The following is a 23,109-nucleotide window of genomic DNA, read 5'->3' on the forward strand; positions in this document are numbered from 1 at the left end:
TGAGAGGAAAGGTTCTAAGTTTCCTAACTTTTCTTAAAACAACCGTGTATGTGTGTGTCTACATATATATATCTATATGCAGACACATACATGTATGTATTTTTATGTAAACTATACACCCAACGTGGGGCTTGAACTCACGACCCTGAGATCAAGAGTTGCATGTTCTACCAACTGAGCCAGCCAGGCTTTTATGATAATAAATGCATAACATGCTGCACTTTTTTTTTTAAGTAAGCTCCATGCCCAGTGCGGAGCCCAATGTGGGGCCTGAACTCACAACCCTGACGTCAAGGTTCCAGCTGAAATCAAGAGTCGGAGGCTCAACAGACTGAGCCACCCAGGCGCCCCACAACATGCTGCGTTTTAACAAGATTTCCCAGACGCTGCGAGGCCGCCCTTGAGAAACCTGGGTGGTACGTTAGCCACAGCCTCGTCCCACCAGAGAGAGACTGTGTTCCACTACAACACAAGAGGGGTGCGCAGTGGGGGTGTGAGGGTTCAGTGCCATCCCTGGGCTGCTCTCTGCATAAGAGAAGAGAAAAACAGAAACATGGGGCACCCGGACCTTGATTTCCTCTCAGGTCATAATCTCAGGGTCATGAGATGGAGCTCTGGGTCAGGCTCTGCACTCAGCATGGAGTCCGCTTGGGATTTTCTCTCCCTCTCCCTCTATCCCTCCTGCTCATGCTCTCTCCCTCCCTCTCTCAAATGAATAAATCTTAAAAGAGAGAGAGAGAAACAAAACCAAAAATTCCTATCCCTAAATTAATCAGCTTCTAGTATTTGGGCTTCCAAGGAGAGCCACACACCCACGTGTACATAAACTATTACAGAGGCAAATATCTTTATAAGAGCACATTTGAAGAAAAGGAGCAACCTGAGTAGGTTTGTATAAAAAGTATGTGTGACTCTCACATCTCGAACAGGAGGAAATGTTAATTTGAAGGAAGGAATGCTTTGATATATTCAGTTGGCCTCGATAATTTCATGAGGCATGGCAATTCAGAAACAGCATAGGATTTGAAAGTTTGATTATTAATTACACCACACTGTATTTGATCCAAATGAGATTTAAGACTGCTCATATACAAAGATAAATACAAAAAAATTAAGATAAAGATATTAAATATTAAGGCTAGAATTTTAATCCTAAACCACCTATTTATTATATAATCTTGGACAAATTGCCTTTTTAAATCTTAGTTTCCTCATCAGCCGAAAAGAGATAATGATAATACTTATGTGACAAAGTAACCTATTGCAAATCATGTCTTATTCTTGCCACTGCAGAACCAACAGAAAGAATTTAATTTCCTCCTAGCTCAGTGAGAGGGAGAGACCTACAGTTAGATTTAATTTGACTTTGAAACAGTAAGTCAGGTGACATTCTCACAGCCAGGAGCAGCAGAGCAAAACACTTTCCTCATAGACTTGGCCTAAGGATTAAATGGAACAATGGATGTCATAATGCTATGTCAATTGTCTTGCAATGTTCAGATAGAAATTATTGTTATTAAAAATTTCACTCCCTTCCCACAATAGGGTAAAACAAAAACTAGGAGACCTAGGTTCTTATCCCAGCCCCACCCCAACCCCTGTCTAGCTGCTGGAATCATGTCTCCTCATCTGTAAAATGGGAACATACTCTTTGCCTTGCCCTATCTCACAGGGTTATTGGAAGGCTCAAGTGAGACAGCATATGAGAAAAATCCAGGGGCACCTGGGTGGCTCAGTCGGTTAAGTGTCTGACTCTTGGTTTTAGCTCAGGTCATGATTTCAGGGTTGTGGGATCCAGCCCCACATCAGGCTCCATGCTCAGCATGGAGTCTGCTTGTCCCTCTTCCTCTACTCTTCCCCTCCCTACCCACTCCCCCCCCCGCTCTCTCGCACTCTCTCTCATAAATAAAATCTTTAAAAAAAAAAAAAAGTCCATGGAATGTATTAGACAAGGGGGATCTGTAAGTAAGCCATTAATCAAACTCAGTAATGTCACTTTACAGTGCAATTCTGTTGAGTTCTGAGCACTGAACATGAATTAAAACTGATTGGTGGTTTTATTACAGAAGTAGTCTTCATTTAAAACAAAAAATCTGAGTAACCCAGATGTCCATCAATAGGAGAATGGATAAAGAAATGATCATAACATGGCATACTCACAGCAAGAAAAATGAATGCACTCTAGTATACACTACATGTAGCATTGATAGAAGCAAAACAGAAACAATACACATCATGATTCATTCATAATAATGTTACAAACAGGCAAAATAAACTTGTTTTTTCAGGGAAGGCTGCACAGTATTAAAATTATAACAAAAATTAAGGAAATAATGACCACAAAGTCAGAAGGGGATTTTCTCTGGTTGATGAGGGAGGAGATGGTGAAGATATGATCAGGCCAATAGGAAGGACTTCGGGGCTGTAGGTTACGTTAAAGTTTCTGTGTGTATGTGCAGGTGCACATACACACTCACGTATGTAAGTACATCGTAATCACTTTTCTACACATGTATTTCACAATAAAAGACCAACAATAACAAAAATTCAACTGAAAGTGTTGCTTTTTTTTAAAAGAACTTTTGCTAAGTGTTTCAGTTCTAATCTCAGATACATCAAACTAAGAGATTACTCAGTTCGGATTTTATTTAATCTCTTCAAAGAGAAAATATAATCATTAAGCACAGTATGGTGATTCACGTTGACTACTACTGGTCTGCTTATTAGTAATGTCTAATTGCTTGGACATTTTCAGGGTCAAATTAAACATTCTACGGTTAACAATAAAAGAAAACTACACGGCTATCGTCACCACCTGGGCATATCTTACACCACCACCCTAAAAGGAAATGCAGTTTCATCAGTGACTTACCAGCTGGTTGTGTCTGTGTTATTCTCTTTGGGTAAGTCTTGCTTCGACTTCTGGCCACGTTCTGATCTGGCCGAGGAAGCTGAATAGAAAGATCTCGACTCATTTGCAATGCTGTCCTGCCACTTGGAAAAGCAACATTTTGGTTAGCACAGATACAACTACACAGCCACAAAATTAAACCACTGCTCACTCAGAATATCTACAAAGTATAGAGAGGGAAAAAAGCACAGACTCACACGGCCATGAGTACATAAGGGTTTTCAGTGGGTTCTCACTGCAATATTAACCAAGGGCTAATAGGAGAGCCTTAGGTTAGACAGGAGGATGACTGAATTTCAGAGGGAGAAACAGGGAGAAATTTATTAAAGGAGTTAGGTTTAGATTTAAGTAGAATGATGAGCTAGAAATAGAGGATGCCGATGGTTTTCCAGCACTACAACCAGATAATAAATCACACTGAGCTACAGTAAACAATAGCAACGAGTCTACACGAATCAACACGTCTCTGGGTTGTACTTACACAGCAAGTTTTGAGCATACCCCCACAGGACCACTTGGTATGATTTTACCCTGAATCCTGCTGTGGCACAATGCACCCTGTATTATGCTCACCTCACCTGCACCAGATCAAGTATCCAGGAAGATCCAGAGCCAGCCTAAAAGCCCAGGCAAAGCGTGGCTTCTCTAAAGAGTCAGAATGCAAGGACGTGAGCTCTCCCTGGGAATGGACTAACTTTCAAGTCATCTTTTCGAGGAATTGTACAATTCTGTTTGCTGGATTTCAGTGAACATTCGTCTTACTGAAAAATTATTCCACAGCTGCTAAGAATTTGAGCCAATGAATGACCCTGACTTTCACAGGAAAATATAATTCAGGTACAGGAAAAATGCATTTCTGTATGTTTAGTTTGATTCATCACAAAAAGAGCCACGTATGGGAGGAAAATGTACTTTTAATGGCCCAAATCTTATTCCGCCTATGTTTACAGGATAAATATTAGTCAATCTCTCCCCCAAAAGAGATGAGGCTCGGAAAGCAAAATTCACCTCCTACGTGCTTTCTGTGAAAGTTTCCCCTAGCGACTACCCCCAATTACCTTTATTAGAAATAAAAAGATGCTTGATATACTCATAAAAGTGACTCCTCACCAGGCTAATTGGAGACACCACTTGGTATGAGCTACCACGGGAATTTAGATGGCAGGTTCTATCCATGAGTGTGTTCAATAGTTCACGGGAACCAGGCAGAAGGGAGGGGAGAAAACCTGTGACAGATTTTCTTTCACTTGAAATTTAACCTTTTTTAAAAAGGTAGCACAAAAGGTAACACAAGTAGCAACAGCTCTCTCCTGAAAAGCTAAAAAAAAAAAAAAATTCCATATAAAGAGCAAAATTCCATTATTATAAATGGTTTGAGGTATAAAGATACGAGCTACTTACAACAGACTTTCTCTGCTATCAGGAAGACTTGGGTACTGTGTGCAGAGAGGAAGAAATATTTGCCCTAAAAATATAACCCAATATGTGGGCCACGGTGGCATTTTATAATGAGATTTTACTTTATCATTCAATTTTTCTTCATGGTTTCTCTCTCAGGAATAGAGGAGAAATAAGAAAATCATATTACAAAATTAATAAAACCACGGTTCCGAAACGTAAACTGATCTGCCCCCGCCTGTACAGGGCTCTGGACCGGAGCAAGCCTTCTGACCTGCAGCTAGTCGTGGCCCACCCTGGCGGCATGGGAGAAAGGGCAGAACACGGAGCCGTCTGGTTTGAAGCGAGAAGCCCTGCTTTAAACACAGCTCTGCTACCACTGTGTGGTCTTGCGCAGATTCTTTTTCCAATCTCCCGGAGCCTCATTTTCCTCGCTAACAATGTATTTCTACTTAGGCAGTCTCTTTCCGAGCAGAAATACTCATGTACAGCATTCTTACTATTTCCTTGTGGCAGAAAGTATGTGATGAAAACAGAGATTTACAGTGTCAAGTGTGAGTTCCTACACATTGTCCACTAGCTCTCCGTAGTGACAGGAAAGAGCTTTTCCCCACAATCGCCCACTGCCCCGCCTCCTCACACTCGGGCACACGCACTCTGCTTGCAGGCTGGGCTACACTGCCCGCAGCCCTCCAGCCCCGAGGGAGGGCACAACGGGCAATCAGTGGGGTAAGGGGGAGGGAACAAGTGTAAAGACACCTGGGTTCAAATCTCAGCTTTGCCACTTACTGGTCAGGGTCTTTAGTTCAGTTACTTTATTAGGGGGTGGGAGGCTCAAATTTCTCATCTGTATTAATGAGGATACGATGCTTCCCTTGGCAGGTCATTGCACAGATTAAATAGAGTAACACATTTAAAGCACCTGACACAAAAGAGGTCCTCGTGAGAGTGTGGTCTCTCCCACACTTAAATGTGGAAAGCTCTTATGATTTCAGTCCTATAAGAAGGTCACCTGGGTCCCCAGGGGGGCGGGGTTCTCAGGCCTAATTCTCACTTCTGGAGTATAAATTCTATACAACTCATTCATCCATTCTAACCAGGAGTCACCTACAAATTTAACAGGTGAAGGCAAAATTAGTTTTTGAGGGGATCAAAGAAAGAGTTTTCAGTATATAACAAAATATTTAATCAGTACCTATTTCAAATTATTGCTATCTGATAATAAAACAACAACAAAAGAATTCAATTTTTGATTTCAGCTCAAAATTTTTGGATTTTTGAAAGGACTGGCAGTCACAGATCACTAAAAACATCCAATTTTTTCCTTCTTAATAATTCATTTTTCTAAAGGATGTTGGAATCTTTTTGGCATTCTGCAAGCCCCAAGATGCAGGAAAGAGTGTAAAGACTAGAACTCTGTCTTCCTCCATCACACACGCACCACTATAAATACATACACAATTATACATACAAAACACGCAGACACCCACATTCACACACACCACAGCCACTTGTCATGCTGTTCTTTATCCCCCATGCTCTGAAGGCCTGCCGGGTAAAGGAGGGGGCTGCCCGTGTTTCCAGAGCTCTGCTTTTATTCCACGGTTTCTCCAGAATGTTTCAAGAAAGGAGTAAGCATATGATATTTGTTAAAGGCTGGTTGCTTTTGTCTTTCAACAATTAACAGTCCACGAGCTGGCGACCACCCAGCAGTCAGAGACCCACCTCTGCATGAGCCTAGCTCTGGGCAGTGAGCTGAAACATCTTTCTTCCAGGGATGGTGTAATGTTAATACTTCCTACATACAGACACGGAGATTTGGGTTTCATTAAGACTAGGGAGTTAATACCAACCACAAAATTAGAACAGATTTAGCAGAACCTCCAATTCTGCAAAGGTTACCTTTAATTACTTTCTCGGAAGAAATTATATTTAATATGCAAAATCCAATAACTTTCTAATAATAATTCCCAGTAGCCACAACATTTGCATTTCAATAAATTTGAGAAATCAGGTGTGGGTAAATTTGTGGAAACCAACTATGGCATATGTTAAACAGCATAATTACAATTTTAATAGCATGAACACGGACAGATGCCTTTTCACTAGCTTCATTTCAGTGACGAGGAGATAGATTTACACATTCTTTTGATAACCCTCAAAATGTTTTATACCCCAAACTGCCCAAATACTGACTATGAGCTTTTCTTCTCAATATAAAAGTAAATACTCTTTCCTTAAATTCCTGATAATTACAGCACTCTCTAGGGAAGAACCTTAATGACCCGAAGGTTAAATTTTTAGGTATTAATGAATACTTTCGTACAAATACCAAGAACATCTATAATAGTTATAACTATTAGTTTTTAAGTCATCAAATGAGCAAGCATCCAAGTGAATAATATGCACTGAGCATTTACTATTAATCACTCTTTTATTGATTATCTCTGGTTTCAAATTCAGGACCAAAAAAAAGTGGGTTAAAAAAGAGGAGTTAAAATCTGGCATACCACTGTCCTGCCAACGCCTGACTCGGTTTTATTTTTAAGTCTCCTAGGTAAGCATTTCATTTAGTGATGTCTCCAGTGGAACTGGTAGAACAGTGTCCTACTTCCTGAGCGCATCTCTGCACCCTACCTGGCTTTTACAGGGCCTGGGACCTGCTTCCCTGCCCGAATAATGCTGTAGCTTTTGGAGACAGAAGTGGTTAGACCAGATTCTTCATGTCTCTGGGCACCTAATACCTTGCCTTGCACATCGCAGGCTCTCTACTTAACAGAATGAATTGAAACACAAAAAATTCTTTTTCACAACATAGAAGGTTCCCATTTTTAATGCTCGTTTTTTAAAAAGACCCAATCAGCCTTTTCCTACAACATGCTCACATTTGCCTAATGCCCAAAAGCAAGGGTTCAGGAGTTAGACTGCCAGGAAGGGGACACCCCACCCCATTTCCTGCTTCCAGGCTGGGCTACCTTGAAGGGTGACTTAGCCTCTCTGAACCTTACTTCCCTCACATATTAAGGAGGATAATGTTAAGAAGACTGCAGTGACTCAAGAAGCAATAAATGGAAAACATTTAGCACAATACTTGGCACATAGTAACTGCTCAGTGAAGTTGAGATATAATTACAGCATTACTACATGCAGGCTTTATGCAACAGGGAACATGATTCCATCCACAATATAAAGTACACATTGTGTTACAACAGGGGGTCAACTGAACGTCCTAAGAACACCAGGCAGCTATAATTCGGGATTTCTACTTTGTTTCATAATCACAACATAATTAAAAATGAAGTGATAACTATCGAAATGAACGTCTGAAGATAATAAGCTTTACTACATTCTAAACGCCCTAAACTTAAACCTGAAAGGTTGTTTTTGACAAGTTTTTTTGTTTTTTCTGTTTTCTAGAGATAGGGGAAACAGAGAGAGGGGGGAGTGGGGAAGGTGCAGAGGGAGAGGGAGCAAGAGAATCCTAAGCACGTTCCACAACCAGCGTGGAGCCCAAAGAGGGGCTCGATCTCATGACCCTGAGATCTGACCGGAGCCGAAATCGAGTTAGGACGCCTGAGTGACTACACCACCCAGGTGCCCCTGTCAAGAAAGTTTTAATGAACTGTTACGTTATTGAAATTTATGGGCACTGTAGAAAATAAAAAAAAATTTAAGTCATAAACTTTAATGTGCATGTCTGTGGACAACTGAACTCAATATTTATTTATTCATACACACGCAACCTTCCCCAAGGAAAAAAGGCCACTTACCTATACCGGTGCTTATAACTCATGGATCCAAACTTGCTGAGTTTTCTTGACAATGAATTTGATTCATTTTCTGGCATTCTAATAAATATTTAAGAGAAAATTAGATAAGGATTCATAAATACAGATACTTATACAACACTTGAGCAAAAGCTATGTAGAAAATACAGTGCAGCACTGTTTCACAGCTAGTAGAAATATTTCATTTATTCTACATATTGGCAGGAAATAATTATCAGTTATTTTAAGCTAAAATTTGAAATAAAACCACTCTCTAGGATTTTACATAAGTACAACATCAGAATGCTCCTACTTTCTGCAAACTATTATATATATCATTGCCCTTAGAAGTTTTAGTTGTGAATCAACTTACTTTTTCTACTTAAAAAGTTTGTCACTATGTTGATTTACCCATGCCATGGTTTTCATGGTAGATCTGATGTGGGGTTTCACTTTTCTTTATATTCCGGGACTTCCCATTCCAGGGTGCCTTCAACAGACAGACCCCCTCCATGTGCAGCTCCTTGGCCCAGGCCCCACTGGCCTAGAGGCGATGTCTCAGACCTGCTGGGCCACAACCCTCACCTAATATAAACTCTATAAAGGACATTGGTCAGTGCATAAGAATACTTTTCCAACATCATGCTATTTGGGAGAAGTGCTCCATGCACATCAAATAGCAATTAGGGGAAGAATTAATCTAGCTTTGAATTTAAAAGCAAAAAATAAAGCTTAATATATTACCTGATAGGATTTTGTTTTATCTTTACACCATAAGGATGTGAAACAAAAAGTGTTGCCACAACCCAATGGTCTATTCTTTATCCTCTTCTTACTTGACCTCCGAGGAGCATGCAATGCAGTTGCCAGCTTCTTATCCACCAGGACATTTTCCTCCCTATTTCCCATTTTCCCATACGCTCTACTGTTTACTCGTTCCTATACCCCTTCATTGGCTCTTACTGCTCTCTAAGTGCTGCTTCTCTTTCCTCACTTTTGCCACAGACGACTTCATCCAGTCCCCTTCGCCTTAATTATCTAGTAAATTTGCATGGCCAGCCTCGGTCTTCCCAAGAGGCCCTGGACACCCAAATGCCTACCCCACACCTCTATTTAGATGGCTAACAGGCATTTCAAATTTAGTATGTCCACAGAACACTTAATTCCCACCAATACCAAAGCTGCACTCTTCACGTATGTATAAACATCCTCGACCCTTCCTTGTAGTAGGAGAAAAGAAAGTGTGTGTGTGTGTGTGTGTGTGTGTGTGTTAATATGATCCAGAAAGTTAGGCAACCAAAAAAAATTAAGAGAAACACTTCTAAATTTCTACTGTAGACAGAGAAGAATTCTTGTTATAAAAACAAATCAATTTTCATTTATTAGAACCATGCATAAAACTTTCACATTAACATACCTAAAAAATGTATGATGTTCCACACTACACTTCCAAAGATGCTTGCAAGCAGTCTTACTTCGAGCTTCAAAAAAGAATGAGGTTTCATTGCACTGAGAGAAGAAAGAGAGAGAGAACATGAATTACTGACCATAATGTTCTTCAGATGACAGCCCCCTTCTAGTTACCAAAAATTCAAGTAAGCAGAGAAATTACTAACACATAAAACAAAAACCAATTATCTCCTAGTAACGATTTTTGGAGTGTTGCCTTAAAACCACCTTCAATAATTAAAATTACAAAATGTAAGTCTTGGTGGTGTCACCTTTATCACCTGCTTCTTTGTCACCCCACGACCATGAGTGATCGGGGCATGGCATGGAAAGACTGCAAACATTTCCATCACAAATGGGCAAACAGGACACCACCAACTGTGTGGAAATCAACTCCCAATAAAAAGGAGATGCCCATAAATCCAGTTCTTAACTGGAATATTTTTAAGGACTATACAGGCCACATTTAAACTGATGACTAAAGAATCTCAAGAGGGACCCATGTGACGAGTGACCACACCAGTGTCATCCGAGCACATCAAAATCATGTCTCTGAACTTCTGCACTCTGTACCCAGTTACTGGGTGAATTAAATGGTATGACCACAAAAAAATAAATAAATGATTTCCCAAAGTTAAAGCACATAATAGGTATACATTAAATTTCAACTATTATTTTAATCCTGTGGTTACTTATCCACATTTAATGGATAGTCATTCTAATTGTGCAGAAGATACTATTTTTTTTTTAAGCGACTGAAGAGGAAACCAAGCCAAACACAATCGAAGTACTGAAGTAATAAACCACAAGTTCTGTGAAGTTCTGTTACTGGTTTTTATCGAAGACAAAATTAGCAAACTCAAGTCTCAAATGCAGAAATGCCCCTAGAATGAGGTTTCTATGGATGTATAAACATAAAACTGGCAATGCAGAGCAGTAATTGAAAGGATCCTCCCCACCTTTTAATAAGGACAGAACATTTATATGTGTGAAATTTCTTCCAAGTCCACCTGGAATGAGGCTGCCCAGTTTAGAAGTTTATTTGTAAGATGAAAGGGTATGATGACAAGAGCCAATATATGCATGTTACAGCAAGGCCGCCAGTAATTCCAAAACCTTATGAAGTGGAGAAAGGAACTTAAGACAATTCCCAGGTTTCTGTCTTGGCAAATGCTACTTAATAAAATACAGCAAGTGGAAAAAATTGGAGATTTGGATGGCAAGGGAATGACAGCAAGGTCAGGCGATTTTGATTTTGAGGTGCCCATGGAATGGGGAACACCCCAAAAAGGCCAGGAAACATGCAGGCACTGAGCTGAAGAGACAGGCCCTACCTGCTGACACTAATGATTTCACCCAAGAACGTAAAAGAGATTGTTGGGGAGACAGAACAAAGTGCGGGAAGATAAAATCACAGCCAGGATGCTTGTGAAGATGGAGTGAGAGGGGTCAGAAAGGACCAGGAGGCAATGATGTCACAGAGGCTGGGAGGACAGCACATGTCTCAAGTGACCCGGAAAGGTCAAACAGGGTTTGAAAGGAGGTGACTGCATTTCACGGTAAGAAATCTTCAGTGACTTTCACAAAAGGAGTAGGAATTACAAAATTAGAGATAAGGGAGAAAAGTCAATGAATTCAGAAAGGGTTTTCCTCAAAAGCAAAAGAAATGGGGGAAGGGGGTACACAGGAAATCACAGAAGATCCTTGGGGGCAGGGTGGGAAACCAAGCATCCTGCCAGAACATGGGAATGCTTAGAGGGGAGGGTTTTTTTTCTTTTACTCTTCTTTTTTTAATATATAATATGCATGTTATGGTACAAATGCCAAAAGTTACCAAAATGGACACAAACTGATAACTAAAATCTCCCTCCCACCACTGTTCCTAATCCTCTTCCCCAGAGGCAACCACTAGTAAGAGTTTCTTATATAACAGGTACGTGTTTTTAAGGTCCCTGGATTATCCAAAAATATGATGCACGGGTCATTTATTTTAAAATAATTTTGCTTGTGATTGCATTGTATCAGGATAAATGATTAAGATAAAGCGAGTACAGGACAGGCTGTCCCCTCCCCCCTGCCACCACCTACCTCAGTATCTACACCTACCTGTGTGCCTTTCAACAGTTAAAGCACCACATGGGCCAGGACCTACTGGACATTATCACTGACAAGAAATGGTGGTTGGTAAGGACTACTCCATGACACTGATACTTGAACTAAAATTTTAGCAAGAGCATCCACAAATAAGGTGGGATTTGCATACCCGAAAACAAATTTTCAAAAAGTTATTTAATTGCATATAATCCAGATTTCTAAAAATTGAAGAGAAACAAAAAGCATTCAATCTTAAAAATAAAGTAAATCCCCTCAAACTTTTCTTGGGCTGGTTTTCATTTTATTCTTCACATAAACGTCTATATTCTTTTTCTTTCCAAATAGAGACCCAGCCACAGGATATGCAATATATATTTTTTTTAACTACCATCACTTCATGAAAGGAGAAAAGGTATTTAACATCCAACCAGAACTGGATTTCTCAAGTTTCCTTGGGTACAAATATATTAAAGGAACAAAAGAGGTTCCCACGGGCTTCCTAATTACTTCTGCCATGTGCAAATAACAAGTATGAACGCATTCTCCATTTATACAGAGCTGTAACACCAGCTGCCTGGTTTTTATCCCATTCTTAGCAGGATAATCCAAATACTCAAAGGAGGGTTAACATAAGTAAAAAAGAAACCAGGAATTTTGAATAAATTCCATGCATTTTTGCCCCTGACAGTAACCACTGGCATGAGTGAGAGTGATGCGGCATCACAAAGGTCTCTCTCTCCTACTAAACCTTTTCCAAACAGACACCGACAATTAGCACCTTTCCGTTCATTCATACAAAGGTGAGTAGATACTTAACTGAATTCAGAAGTTCATTCCAACCCACTGCTAAAATACTTTATCCAAGCACCAACTGCTTGCTTTTGGCAAAAGCACTCGAACACCTTCATAACTTTTGTCATTTCATGCCAGGAAAAAAAAGGTATGTTCTGAATCTCTCTCTCTTTCTCTCTCTCTATCTTTTTTAAGTAGGCTCCACACACAGCATGGAGCTCAATGCGGGGCTTGAACTCACAACCCTGAGATCAAGACCTAAACTGAGATCAAGAGTCAGACACAACTGACTAAGCTACCCAGGTGCCCCCTGAAAACTTTTCTTTACTACAAGTTAATATTTTTATTTTACAAACTGAGCAAGTTTAAATCACCTGAAACTTGAATACCATTTGGGGGTTTCACTGCACCTTGGCGCCCTAGGTAAATTTGGCTCAAACTCCCAGTTCTATCATTTGTGAGACTTCAGGAGCTATGTCATATCGATGAATTCCCAACCTAACTCCCTTGGATCATCTTTGCTGGCTGTTTCTCTTTGCAAGCTTCAAGAAATAAGTCTACTTCAGCCTGGATTCTCTGGAGTGTACTGAGATTTCTGGCAGGGTCCTGGAGGGGCTCACATCCACTGAGAGCTACACAGCATGCTCACCTGGGCCCCGCTGATTCTCGCTGCCAAGCCTGGCCCTCGCTGCTTGTTGCCACAGCCAGCCCCTGCTTCACCGGTTCCTCTGCAGCTGTCTTTTTTTTTTTTTTTTAAGATTTTATTTATTTATCTGACAGAGAGACACAGCCAGCGAGAGAGGGAACACAAGCAGGGGGAGTGGGAGAGGAAGAAGCAGGCTCCTAGCGGTGGAGCCTGATGTGGGGCTCGATCCCAGAACGCCGGGATCACGCCCTGAGCCGAAGGCAGACGCCTAATGACTGCGCCACCCAGGCGCCCCCCTCTGCTGCTGTCTTGGGAAGCAGCCACAACTGGACAGTCTGCCTTCCCCAGGCTCCCTAGAATTATGGGTGAACATCTTCTCAACCCTATTATATGTCTGTCCCGTCTCCAAGGTCACAGAAGTCACCTCAGGTACGCTGCGTAGGTAAATATTTTTAAAAGATTAGTACTTCTAACAATAGTAAAATGCAGTCATTACCTAAACTAAAATCGTTACCTAAATACCAGAAAGGCCCACAGCAGAGAGTTTTCTGATCATCAGTGATCCACAGAGGCAGAAGAGAGGATAAAAGCAAGCGTGAAGATTACAAGTCTAAAGTATGGGGGCGCCTGGGTGGCTCAGATGCTTAAGCATCTGCCTTCGGCTGAGGTCATGGTCGCCAGGTCCTGGGATCGAGCCCCAAGTCAGAATCCCAGATCATCGGGGAGTCTGCTTCTCCCTCTCCCTCTGCCTCTCCCCTGGCTCGTGCTCACGCACTCTCTCTCTCTCTCCAATGAAAAAACAAAATCTTTAAAAAAAATAAAAAGTCTAAAGTACGGTGGGTTTGTTTGCTTTTTAACATGCAATCTCAACAAGATTCATATCGACCTGGCAATTGTTAACTGACTTTAGACACTAGCGAGAGAAACAAAATCTTCAGAGGGCTGATAGCAAATGACTGAAATAACCTAATTTCTGATCAAGCAAAGGCAGGCAAGGGGTGGAACTGACAATAGAGACCAAAGAGATATCCCAAAATTGTGTTTTGAAAAATGCTATCATTATAAATGGTGAGACCAAATGACTACGGTTTTAAAAGCTGAGCTATGAGAGAAAGTGAGCACAATGTCTGTTTTAGTGACTGTCCCCATGTTTGCCACTGCTCTCTCTTCTAGGCATCCTGAGTTCAATAAAGAATTCACCGTGACCCCTGCCACAAAACAAACTAACAATCTTCCTATTTGGGAAGGGCACTGAGTAAAATATCATCTCATTCTTTCAGGCTTTTTCTTTTCTTTTTATATTTATTTAAGTAATCTCTACACCCAACCTAGGGCTCGAACTCACAACCCTGAGATCAAGAGTTGTGTGCTCCTCCCACTGAGCTGGCCAGGCACCCCCAAGCTTTTTCTTTACGTAATGTTCCCTAAAGAGTCTTTCTTACAACATTAGTGTCCTGTAATACTAGCATCAGAGAGGTCATGGTCTCTGACCGTGGTCAAACAAACTGGAGAGCACGGGACTACACACTCAGATCTGTTTCTGTGTGGGTGCACTCTGGCAGTCCCCAAGAGCTGGCAAGGCACTTGCTATTCCCTGATTTCGATGAGCAAAGCACTGCCTTTCAAGGAAGGGTCTTCTCAGTACTCTGGACTAGAAAATATTACATGACACATATACACACACATCCCCCCCACACACATCCCAGTTACTTTTTAAAAATTCCTTTTGAAATGCATGTAATATGGTTTGAATTAAAAATCACTGTGCATTTCAGCAGAGCACCTGGAGAATCAAATTAATTTCCATTCTTGCATACATTTTACAATAAAAGAACAAAAACAGCAAAAATAGTCCAGTACTTTTTGTCAGCTGTGTGGGTGATATTCCAAAATATATACTAAATGTGAAAAACCTTTTTACCTCTTTTACAGCTGAATAGATTGATTGCTTGATGAATAATTGCATGTAACTCTTCCTAGCTCACAGAAACATAAATTATAGCCCTGGAAAGGATGTGTTAGATTGTGTTGCTTCTCCTCTTTTTCCTTTTCCTCCCAAAAATTCAGAAAGAGAAAACATGAGCCAAAACATCAGAGAATATTTATATCATGTTTCAGTAAACTTTGAAATCTATTATTTTGAGCTTATTCTGCTTCCTACTAGGAAAAATGCACGAATGCAACCCCAGGAATCTAGATAGTTGGCTTTTGTTGTTGTTTTACTCTATCTTTTCCTCACCTTCTCTTTAGAGAAACCACAGCACTCGTGAAAATGTTGGCATTTGTCTTTTCTACTTACAGATTAATTTTTTAATTTAATTTTATTTAAATTCAATTAATTAACATACAGTACTGTGTTATTAGTTTCAGAGGTAGACGTCAGTGATTCCTCAGTTGCATACAACACCCAGTGCTCATTCCATCACACGCCCCCCCTTAATGCCCATCCCCCAGGAGAGTTAAGAGCCTCTTATGGTTTGTCTCCCTCTCTGATTTTGTCTTATTTTATTTTACCCTCCCTTCCCCTATGCTCCTCTGTTTTGTTTCTTAAATTTCACATAAGTGAGATCATATGATAATTGTTTTAAGCAGATTTATTTTTTTCAAGATAATCTTTCTTCCCAGTTTACAAATGTTACAGATTTTTAAATAACAAATGTTATTTAGGCCTCTTAAAATGAAGACATCTCTGGTAGAATCTGATACTCAATTTACAAACGTTTCATAGCAGAATTTTAAAGTTTTTTCCAAATACGTGGCCTATGAGTTTTAATTATAGAGAAAGTCAACAAACACGCCAGCAAGCGAAGCAGAGAAAAACACGTGGCCTGGAGGACCTGCGCCCCCTTCCTGCCTTGGCACAAGCTACTCACCAGCCGAGGCTGCTCCAGAGCAAGGTGCTCCCTGAGCCCTCCCTGTGCAAAGCTCCAGTAGCTCTGCGTGGCATGAGGCCAAGGCAATTCCGATTCAGACGCATAAATCAGGAGCCTATTTTAAGTCCAACTTCAGACCAGGTGCTTTCAACCTCACAACCACCCTATAAGGCAGATTCTGTCATTCTCACTTTATAGATAAAGAAATGTACCTTAAATGTTGCTCAGTGAATTGTCCAAGAGTTAGGTAAGTGGGAGACCTGGACCTAAACCATGCTATTTGACCACAGGGCTAGCAGTCCATCTCCGAACCTGAGAGACGCCAAACCAAGCTGTTACGTGGCTTCAGAATCCAAATATTACTAACGGAGCCACACTTGGGAATGCATGGGGGAGAATATTACATCCGTAGTTCCTGGTGCACTCACACATGGTGGTGGAGATGCAAAATGGCACAAAAACTCGAGATGGAGGAGGGGATATGGGAATACCTAACAAAACTATATACGCACTTACACTCTGACCATGCAATCCCACTCCTGGGAATCTACCCCAAAGATACTCCTTCCACAATATAAAAATACATACGCACAAAGTCCCTGAAGGAAAATTTATCATTGCAAACTACTGAAAACTACCTAAACTGTCCGAGCAGAAGAGGTCGGCCGAGTAAAGTGTAGTACACACACTCCATGGAGTCCTATGTAGCCACAGAGAAGAACGAGAAAGCTCTCGATAGACTGATGTAAGGAGAATTATAGGAGGAATTACTAGGTGAAAGTGAAAGAAGTACAGAGCCATATAACAGTGTGCTGTCTTTTGGGTAAGAAAGAAAATGTTTTAAATGTGCTTATCTGTACACACAGAAACACAAGAAGGATGAAGCATGAAACGCTAACGTTGGTTACCCACAAGGAAGGGCAGGGAAACAGGACTGAACGAATATGGAAATTAGTGATACTTCTCTGTGCCTTTTGCACAGTTTTGACTTTTGGAAGCATGTTAATCTACATCTTCAAAAAACAAAATAAAATAAAATAAATAAGAATATGAAGGGGACCTAAGGCTGAAACAAGTAAACCTACCCAGATCACAAATGAATACCAAAACCTCAGGAATATGGAAACCCGGAAGGAAGGGCCAACCCAAGTACATTCTGAACACAGTATTTGACTATATGCCCTCAGTCTTGGCAAGATGGGATACGTGAGTGAAAGAACTGCAAACAATTGTTAATTTTAGTGGTTTAGACAAAGCAATTCTGAAACTATTTGAGATATATTTTAGAATTGAGCAAACAAGTAAATGTGTTCCTGTTGTTGGAAGTCAAGGTTCTCAGGACATACAAATATGAAATGAGGGAAGGCCGAAAAGACCGCTGTGGAGATGGATGGAAATTGGAGATACAGTGTGAACTCATGATTTCTACAATGAGTATGAGCATGTTTATATGTACACATATATATTTATGTACTTATATTTGTATGTATATATACATGCATGTGTGTACTCCTTAGCTCTGTCCACTGAAAAGGCCAAAAATCAATGTCACCCCAGCAGCAGTGGCCATACCTGACACCCAGATCTTCACTCTTCCCCTCTGAACAGAACCAGGGTTCACTGGAGAAATGGCTGATAACAGGGTGGATGTAGGGTAGGTGCACGGTAGGTACAAGATGTACCTGAAACAGCACATTGTACCAAAAAGGAAGAAAATGACCCCAAAAAATGATAGCGTTAGGTTAAAGGGCACAGGAGCCAGATAAAAGGAGCTCCCACTGACCACATCTAGGACAACATGAGCACCCAAATAGTTAGGTACAGTAATGTATTATAAACCACTGCGGGGCGGGGAGGAATTAGTAATTCCATGCTGATAGAATAAATAAAAGAGAACGTGTGGCTCCTGCTTACAGTGGAATCCCAAGGGCTGACCGTGAGGGGTGTGGAAGGGCTAGAAAATCAGCATTTTATGAGCATCATAGTAAAAGATCAGATCAGGCAAGAATCCTCAATGAATGCTAAGTCTACAGGGAAATTCTGAAGAGGAGCCAGATACTTGCATTGAATTACAGTTTTCCCCATAGATTACTTATTAACTGTGAAGGAGGAAAAAGAAAACCAATAACTATTCAGTGGAAATCAAGTCAACATCCTGACTAGGTGATCAAACTTTGTCTAACCCCAAAAGACATCAGATGGTGATCACGTGCCTTCAGATGTGATGCCCTAAGGAGGGCACTGCTTAAGATTCTCTCCTCCTCTCCCTCTTCCCCTACCCGCCCCACCTCAAGCGCATGCACGTGCTCTCTCCAAAAAAAAAAAAAAGTTGATGCCATAAAAAACAAAAATGCTACAAAAAATGTTTCAGATTAAAGAAGATTAATTGGATTCTACGCCAGAGAGGGAAAACACTATAAAGGACATTATTAGGCTAACCAACAAAACTGCAGTGTAGAAAGTAGATGAAAGAAGTATTATATCAACATAAATTGTTAAGCTGATAATTGTACTGTGGTTCTATCAGAGAGCATTCCTATTCTCAGGAAATACCCACTGAAGTATTTAGAAACGTGTAATACGTGAGAACCCTCAAATCATTCAGGAAAGAATTGTGTGTATGTGTGTGTGTGCGTGTGTGTGTGTGTGTGGAGAGAGACAGAGAAATGAAAAAGGAAACGCAGTGAAATGTTAACAGTGTGTGAATGTAAGTGGGTGAATGTACATGACTGTGTTCTTTGCAATGTTTTAAATTTTTGCTACTTTTTGTAAATTTGGAATTATTTTCATACAAAAATAATATTTTTAAATCTATAGTTGCACTCACATGTGCAGGAACCCCTAGCTTATGTGAGCGAGGGCTGCTGGGCTTGGTGATCAACAGTGACAACTCCCAGCCACCAGGACTTCCTGTGTACTCTTCTCAAAGAGTTTGGCCAAGTGGATCTAATTACTTGTGGCCAGACTTGCCAGGAACCTTTTGGGTCCTCATCCTGTCACACTGGGTAAGTTTAGGCTGAGGTTAGTTTCATGATGTATTATACATAAAAGTAATCACAGCCTCACTTTTTTTTCATTTATTCAACAAATGTACATGCCAATCTCTGGTAGGAAAAGGGGGCCAATCTCTAGGGCCTTAGGCCAACCTCTGGGCCTACTGCTGGGGACTGCACACTCTCCCTGTTGATGAAACCAAGGCATCTGGGTATGAAATCCCTTTGCCCCTCAGTCTGCACTCTTACACTGCCTTCACCCTGGTGTGCCCAGGGAAGCCTCGCTCTCCCCCAAGGACACTGTCTTAACTGCAGTCCACTCTGCCTCTTGTCCCCAGTGTCCTCATATCACCAGGCCTGAAAGTGGAGAATACTCCTGCTTGCTCCCCAAGGCCGCTTTTGGACCATTCTCTCCTTTCCCCCCTACAACTCCCAGCTTGGGATCTCATCAGATTCCATCCCCTGCCATCTCTCTGGTGGCTGTCATCCTTAAAGTCCTCTCCTTCAAACACCAAAGCTGCTGCAATCACAGTCACACCTTCCATTACTACTCATGTCTTAATTACTGGAAATTTCAATACGTAGATAGAAATAATGCCTCCACCACCCAGACACCTCAGTTCCCTGAACTTCTCAATGCTGCTGTCTTCCTCCCAATCTCAGCCACTCACTCCAGCGCTTGCAACCCCACAGCAGGGCTCTCAGCTTCAGCACTACTGACATGTGTCCTGTCCGTTTATGACCTGCTGTAAAATGTGCAGCGGCACATTCAACCTCTACCCTCTAGATGCCAGAAGCCTCTGTGCCCTGTCCGGCACTGTGACAACCAAAACCGTCTCTCCATGATGCCGAATGTCCCAGGGGTGTGGGATGGGGGAAGGAGGTGAGAACCCCTGCCCAATAACTTCCCATTTACAATAGTTGAAGCTCCTCTGTGATCTCAATGCCTAGCACCCAACTTTCTGGCCACCGCCTTCTCTCTCCAGCTTACTCCCTCCAGCTCCCCACCCCCAACAAGCTTTCAACTCCTCCAACCAGGACCTCCTCCCCCCAGGCCCCACCCCTCTTTCATAGTTCTTGCTCTCTTCCTTACCCAGTCTCAATTCCATGATAAACCTCTGAATTGGCTCCCCTGCCTCACCTGATTCCCTGGCCCTTCTCTTTGTACTATTTTCTTCACAAAACCAACTCTCCATTTGCTTCGTGTCTGCACCAGCGCTGCTGCATGTACGTGGAGAAAAGCACACCATGAGTGGGCTCATCTTAAACTCAGAACCCTTCGTACTACCAACCTATCATAGGACATCATCAAACCACATGTGCCTGGTCTATTTTCTCTCCAAAATTACTACCACATACCTTCTGCGTCCTTCAGACCCCACCACCTCCTCCTCAACTCCAGCCTTAGCTAATGACTTTGATACCCAGTTCCCTCAAAACAGAAAGCAGAACAATCATAAGCAAACTACCCACCTACCCTAATCTACATTCCCACATTCCCATCCTCCATCTTCATGCCCGCTAACCAGAGATGAACCGTCCTGGCCGCCCTCTCAAACCAGCTCCTGTCGTCCACTCAAGGAATATCGTTCCAGCAATTCTCTCCCCTACCACCACATCATCAAATGTTCATCATATATTAGATCATTCTTGTCAGCGTATACATATGCTATTTCTTCCAACTTAAAAAACTAACCTCTTGACATGCTTCCCCTGACAGCCATCTTCCCATCTGTTCCTCTTGGTGCCAAAACTCCTCAAAAGAGTTGTCTGCATTTACCCTTTGAAGTTCTACTCCTCCTATCCCCTCTTTTGCTTTTTTCTTAATTAACATGCATCATGGGGGGGTCATTCCCTAATAATGGACTCCTCTCAGGGTGTTTTTCTTTTTCTTTTTTTTTAAATGTTTTATTTATTTATTTGTCAGAGAGAGACAGAGCACAAGCAAGAGGGGCAGCAAGCAGAGGGAGAAGCAGGCTCCCCGCTGAGCAGGGAGCCAGACAAGGGGCTCGATCCCAGGACCCCTGAGATTATTACCTGAGCCAAAGGCAGACACTTAACCGACTGAGTCCCCCAGGTGCCCCCTAGAGTGTATTTCCTGCATTCAAGTTTCACAGTAAAGATACATGACCCTCCATGCGATTCTCCAGGGTGCACAGACCTAAGAGTGGAAGTGCTGAGATAAAGCTCGCTCTTCAATCCGCTGAAAATGGTCTTATTGATGACCTCCTACATTCCTAAGTTCAGCAGCCAATTCTCAGTCTTCTTCTGATTTGACACACCAGCATCATTTGACGTAATACGTGATTTTTAGTCGGCAAAAGTGGATACAATCAGTATTCTCTACCTCCCTGGTTACTGCTTCTCAGCCTCCTTTTCTGGTTCCTCCTCTTCTTATCTGTACTCATTTTCCTAATGACCTCACGTAATTCATGGCTCTGAATACCAGGACGTGTCAATATTGTCAAATCTCACTAGCCTACCCAGACTTTGGTCCCAAACTCTGGAATCATAGAGCCCACTTACTAAATGTCTCCACTTAGATGTCTAACAGAGATCTCAAATCCAACATGTTAAACATGGGACCTTGATCTTCCTCCCCAAACCTGCTCTACTCAAAGCCTTCCTCACCCCGCTGGATGGCAGCTTCATTCTTCCTGCCTTTCAGGCCAAATACCTTTAAGTCACCAGGACTCCTCTCTCTCATACCTCCCCACATCCATGAAACCATGTAGCTAAATCCAGAATCCAACAGTTTCTCAGCACTTGAAATGTTGTTACCCTGGTCTCAGCCACTATCCTCTCTGTCTGGGTTTTTTATTTTTTATTTTTATTTATTGATTTATTATTTCTTAAGATTTTAAGTAATCCCTACACCCAGTATGGGGCTCAAACTCACAACCTCGAGATCAAGAGTTGCCGGCTCTCCCGACTGAGCCAGCCAGGCGCCCCTCCTCTGCATTTCTTAAATAAGCATTAGTTGCTCAATGAGTGAAGACGTAACCATGCTCACTCTCAAGGAATTCAGTGAAAAGCAACCATCTGATAACAGACTTTTAAAAAATTTAAACCCCTCATAATAAACACATATCCTTAAAACCAAGAGGTAACACATAAGTGGTGGAATAGTGATATTTTGATTAAAATCAGAAACCAAAGATGCTTTATATTACTCAGTCACTTAATACTCATCTATAAATTATGACCAACACTATAAAATGTGAAACATAAATAACAGAAATGAGAAAATAAATTATTTTTCCTTGCAAATGATATAATTATATACCTACAAAAATGTATGAGAATCAGATTAAGAACTCTTGGCTAACACACAAGAATTCAGCAATGCAGCCAGATTTGAGATCAACATAAAATTCCATAGCTTTCATGTCCACCAGCAGAAAACAGTTATAAGATCCAACAGGAGGAAAAAACTGGCCCACGAAATTAAGAAAAAAAAGGTCAAACATGTAAAACTAAAACACAGTATCAAACACTGTGCAGGCACATGCGAATAAATATAATAAAAGGAGAAATGCTTATGACATGATAGTAAATATAAAACCTGTGTACAGAACCACATAAGGGATGACATGTATTCATGTGTGTACAAATGTACATATATTATACATTTGTGCTAACAGGGCAAAATCTGAAAGGGACTGCCACCAAAATAATAATCTTTACCTCTGAATTTCAGTAAGTAATTTTCATTTTCTTCTTTATAGTATATTTCCCAGATTTTCTACAATCATCATCGAAGACCTTTATACCAAAAGTTTTTATTTTCTGGGAGGTATTATTGAAGTCACAATTCCTATTTTGAAGCTTAAATAATCTATAAAGTATTTATAATAATTAGCTGCTGAACCTGTCAGAGGAATAAGTGTTTACAAAATCAGTTTTTAGTGGCAGCCAACTATTTGTTGCTCTCTCAAAAATGAATCACTGGGAAAAAAAATGTATCGCTGAACTCATTAAGGTTCTATCTGAGAAAGAGATTGTTACTTGTGGGTGCAAAGGAAGAGATAAATATTCTATGCTAGTACATTCTTTGTATTTTTTCAGGTATGTTGATGTGTTTTGTTGCACACAGTTACTATTAAAAGTGGAACTAGACAGTGTTAGTGGCATAGCATGACACCAAGAACAATCTTTTATCTGTAGGACGTTGCTGTTCTTCTGG

The 23,109-nt window shown here is 41.1% G+C and overlaps 1 protein-coding gene across 4 annotated transcripts in view; it reads right to left on the reverse strand.

Moving 5' to 3' along the window:
- The window catches only part of EPB41L4A (erythrocyte membrane protein band 4.1 like 4A), a 237,804-nt gene that overhangs the window by 65,739 nt on the left and 148,956 nt on the right, over positions 1 to 23,109 (reverse strand). For all 4 annotated transcript variants that reach the window (XM_002919171.4, XM_034656612.1, XM_034656611.1 and 1 more), the window contains exons 10-12: positions 9,494 to 9,585; positions 8,080 to 8,157; positions 2,873 to 2,994 (exon numbers count right to left, since the gene is read on the reverse strand). In XM_002919171.4, the coding sequence (XP_002919217.1) occupies positions 2,873 to 2,994; positions 8,080 to 8,157; positions 9,494 to 9,585 (292 nt within the window). The remainder of the gene's footprint in view (positions 1 to 2,872; positions 2,995 to 8,079; positions 8,158 to 9,493; positions 9,586 to 23,109) is intronic.

This window comes from Ailuropoda melanoleuca, chromosome 3, assembly GCF_002007445.2.
Source record: "Ailuropoda melanoleuca isolate Jingjing chromosome 3, ASM200744v2, whole genome shotgun sequence".
NCBI classification, from domain to species: Eukaryota; Metazoa; Chordata; class Mammalia; order Carnivora; family Ursidae; genus Ailuropoda; species Ailuropoda melanoleuca.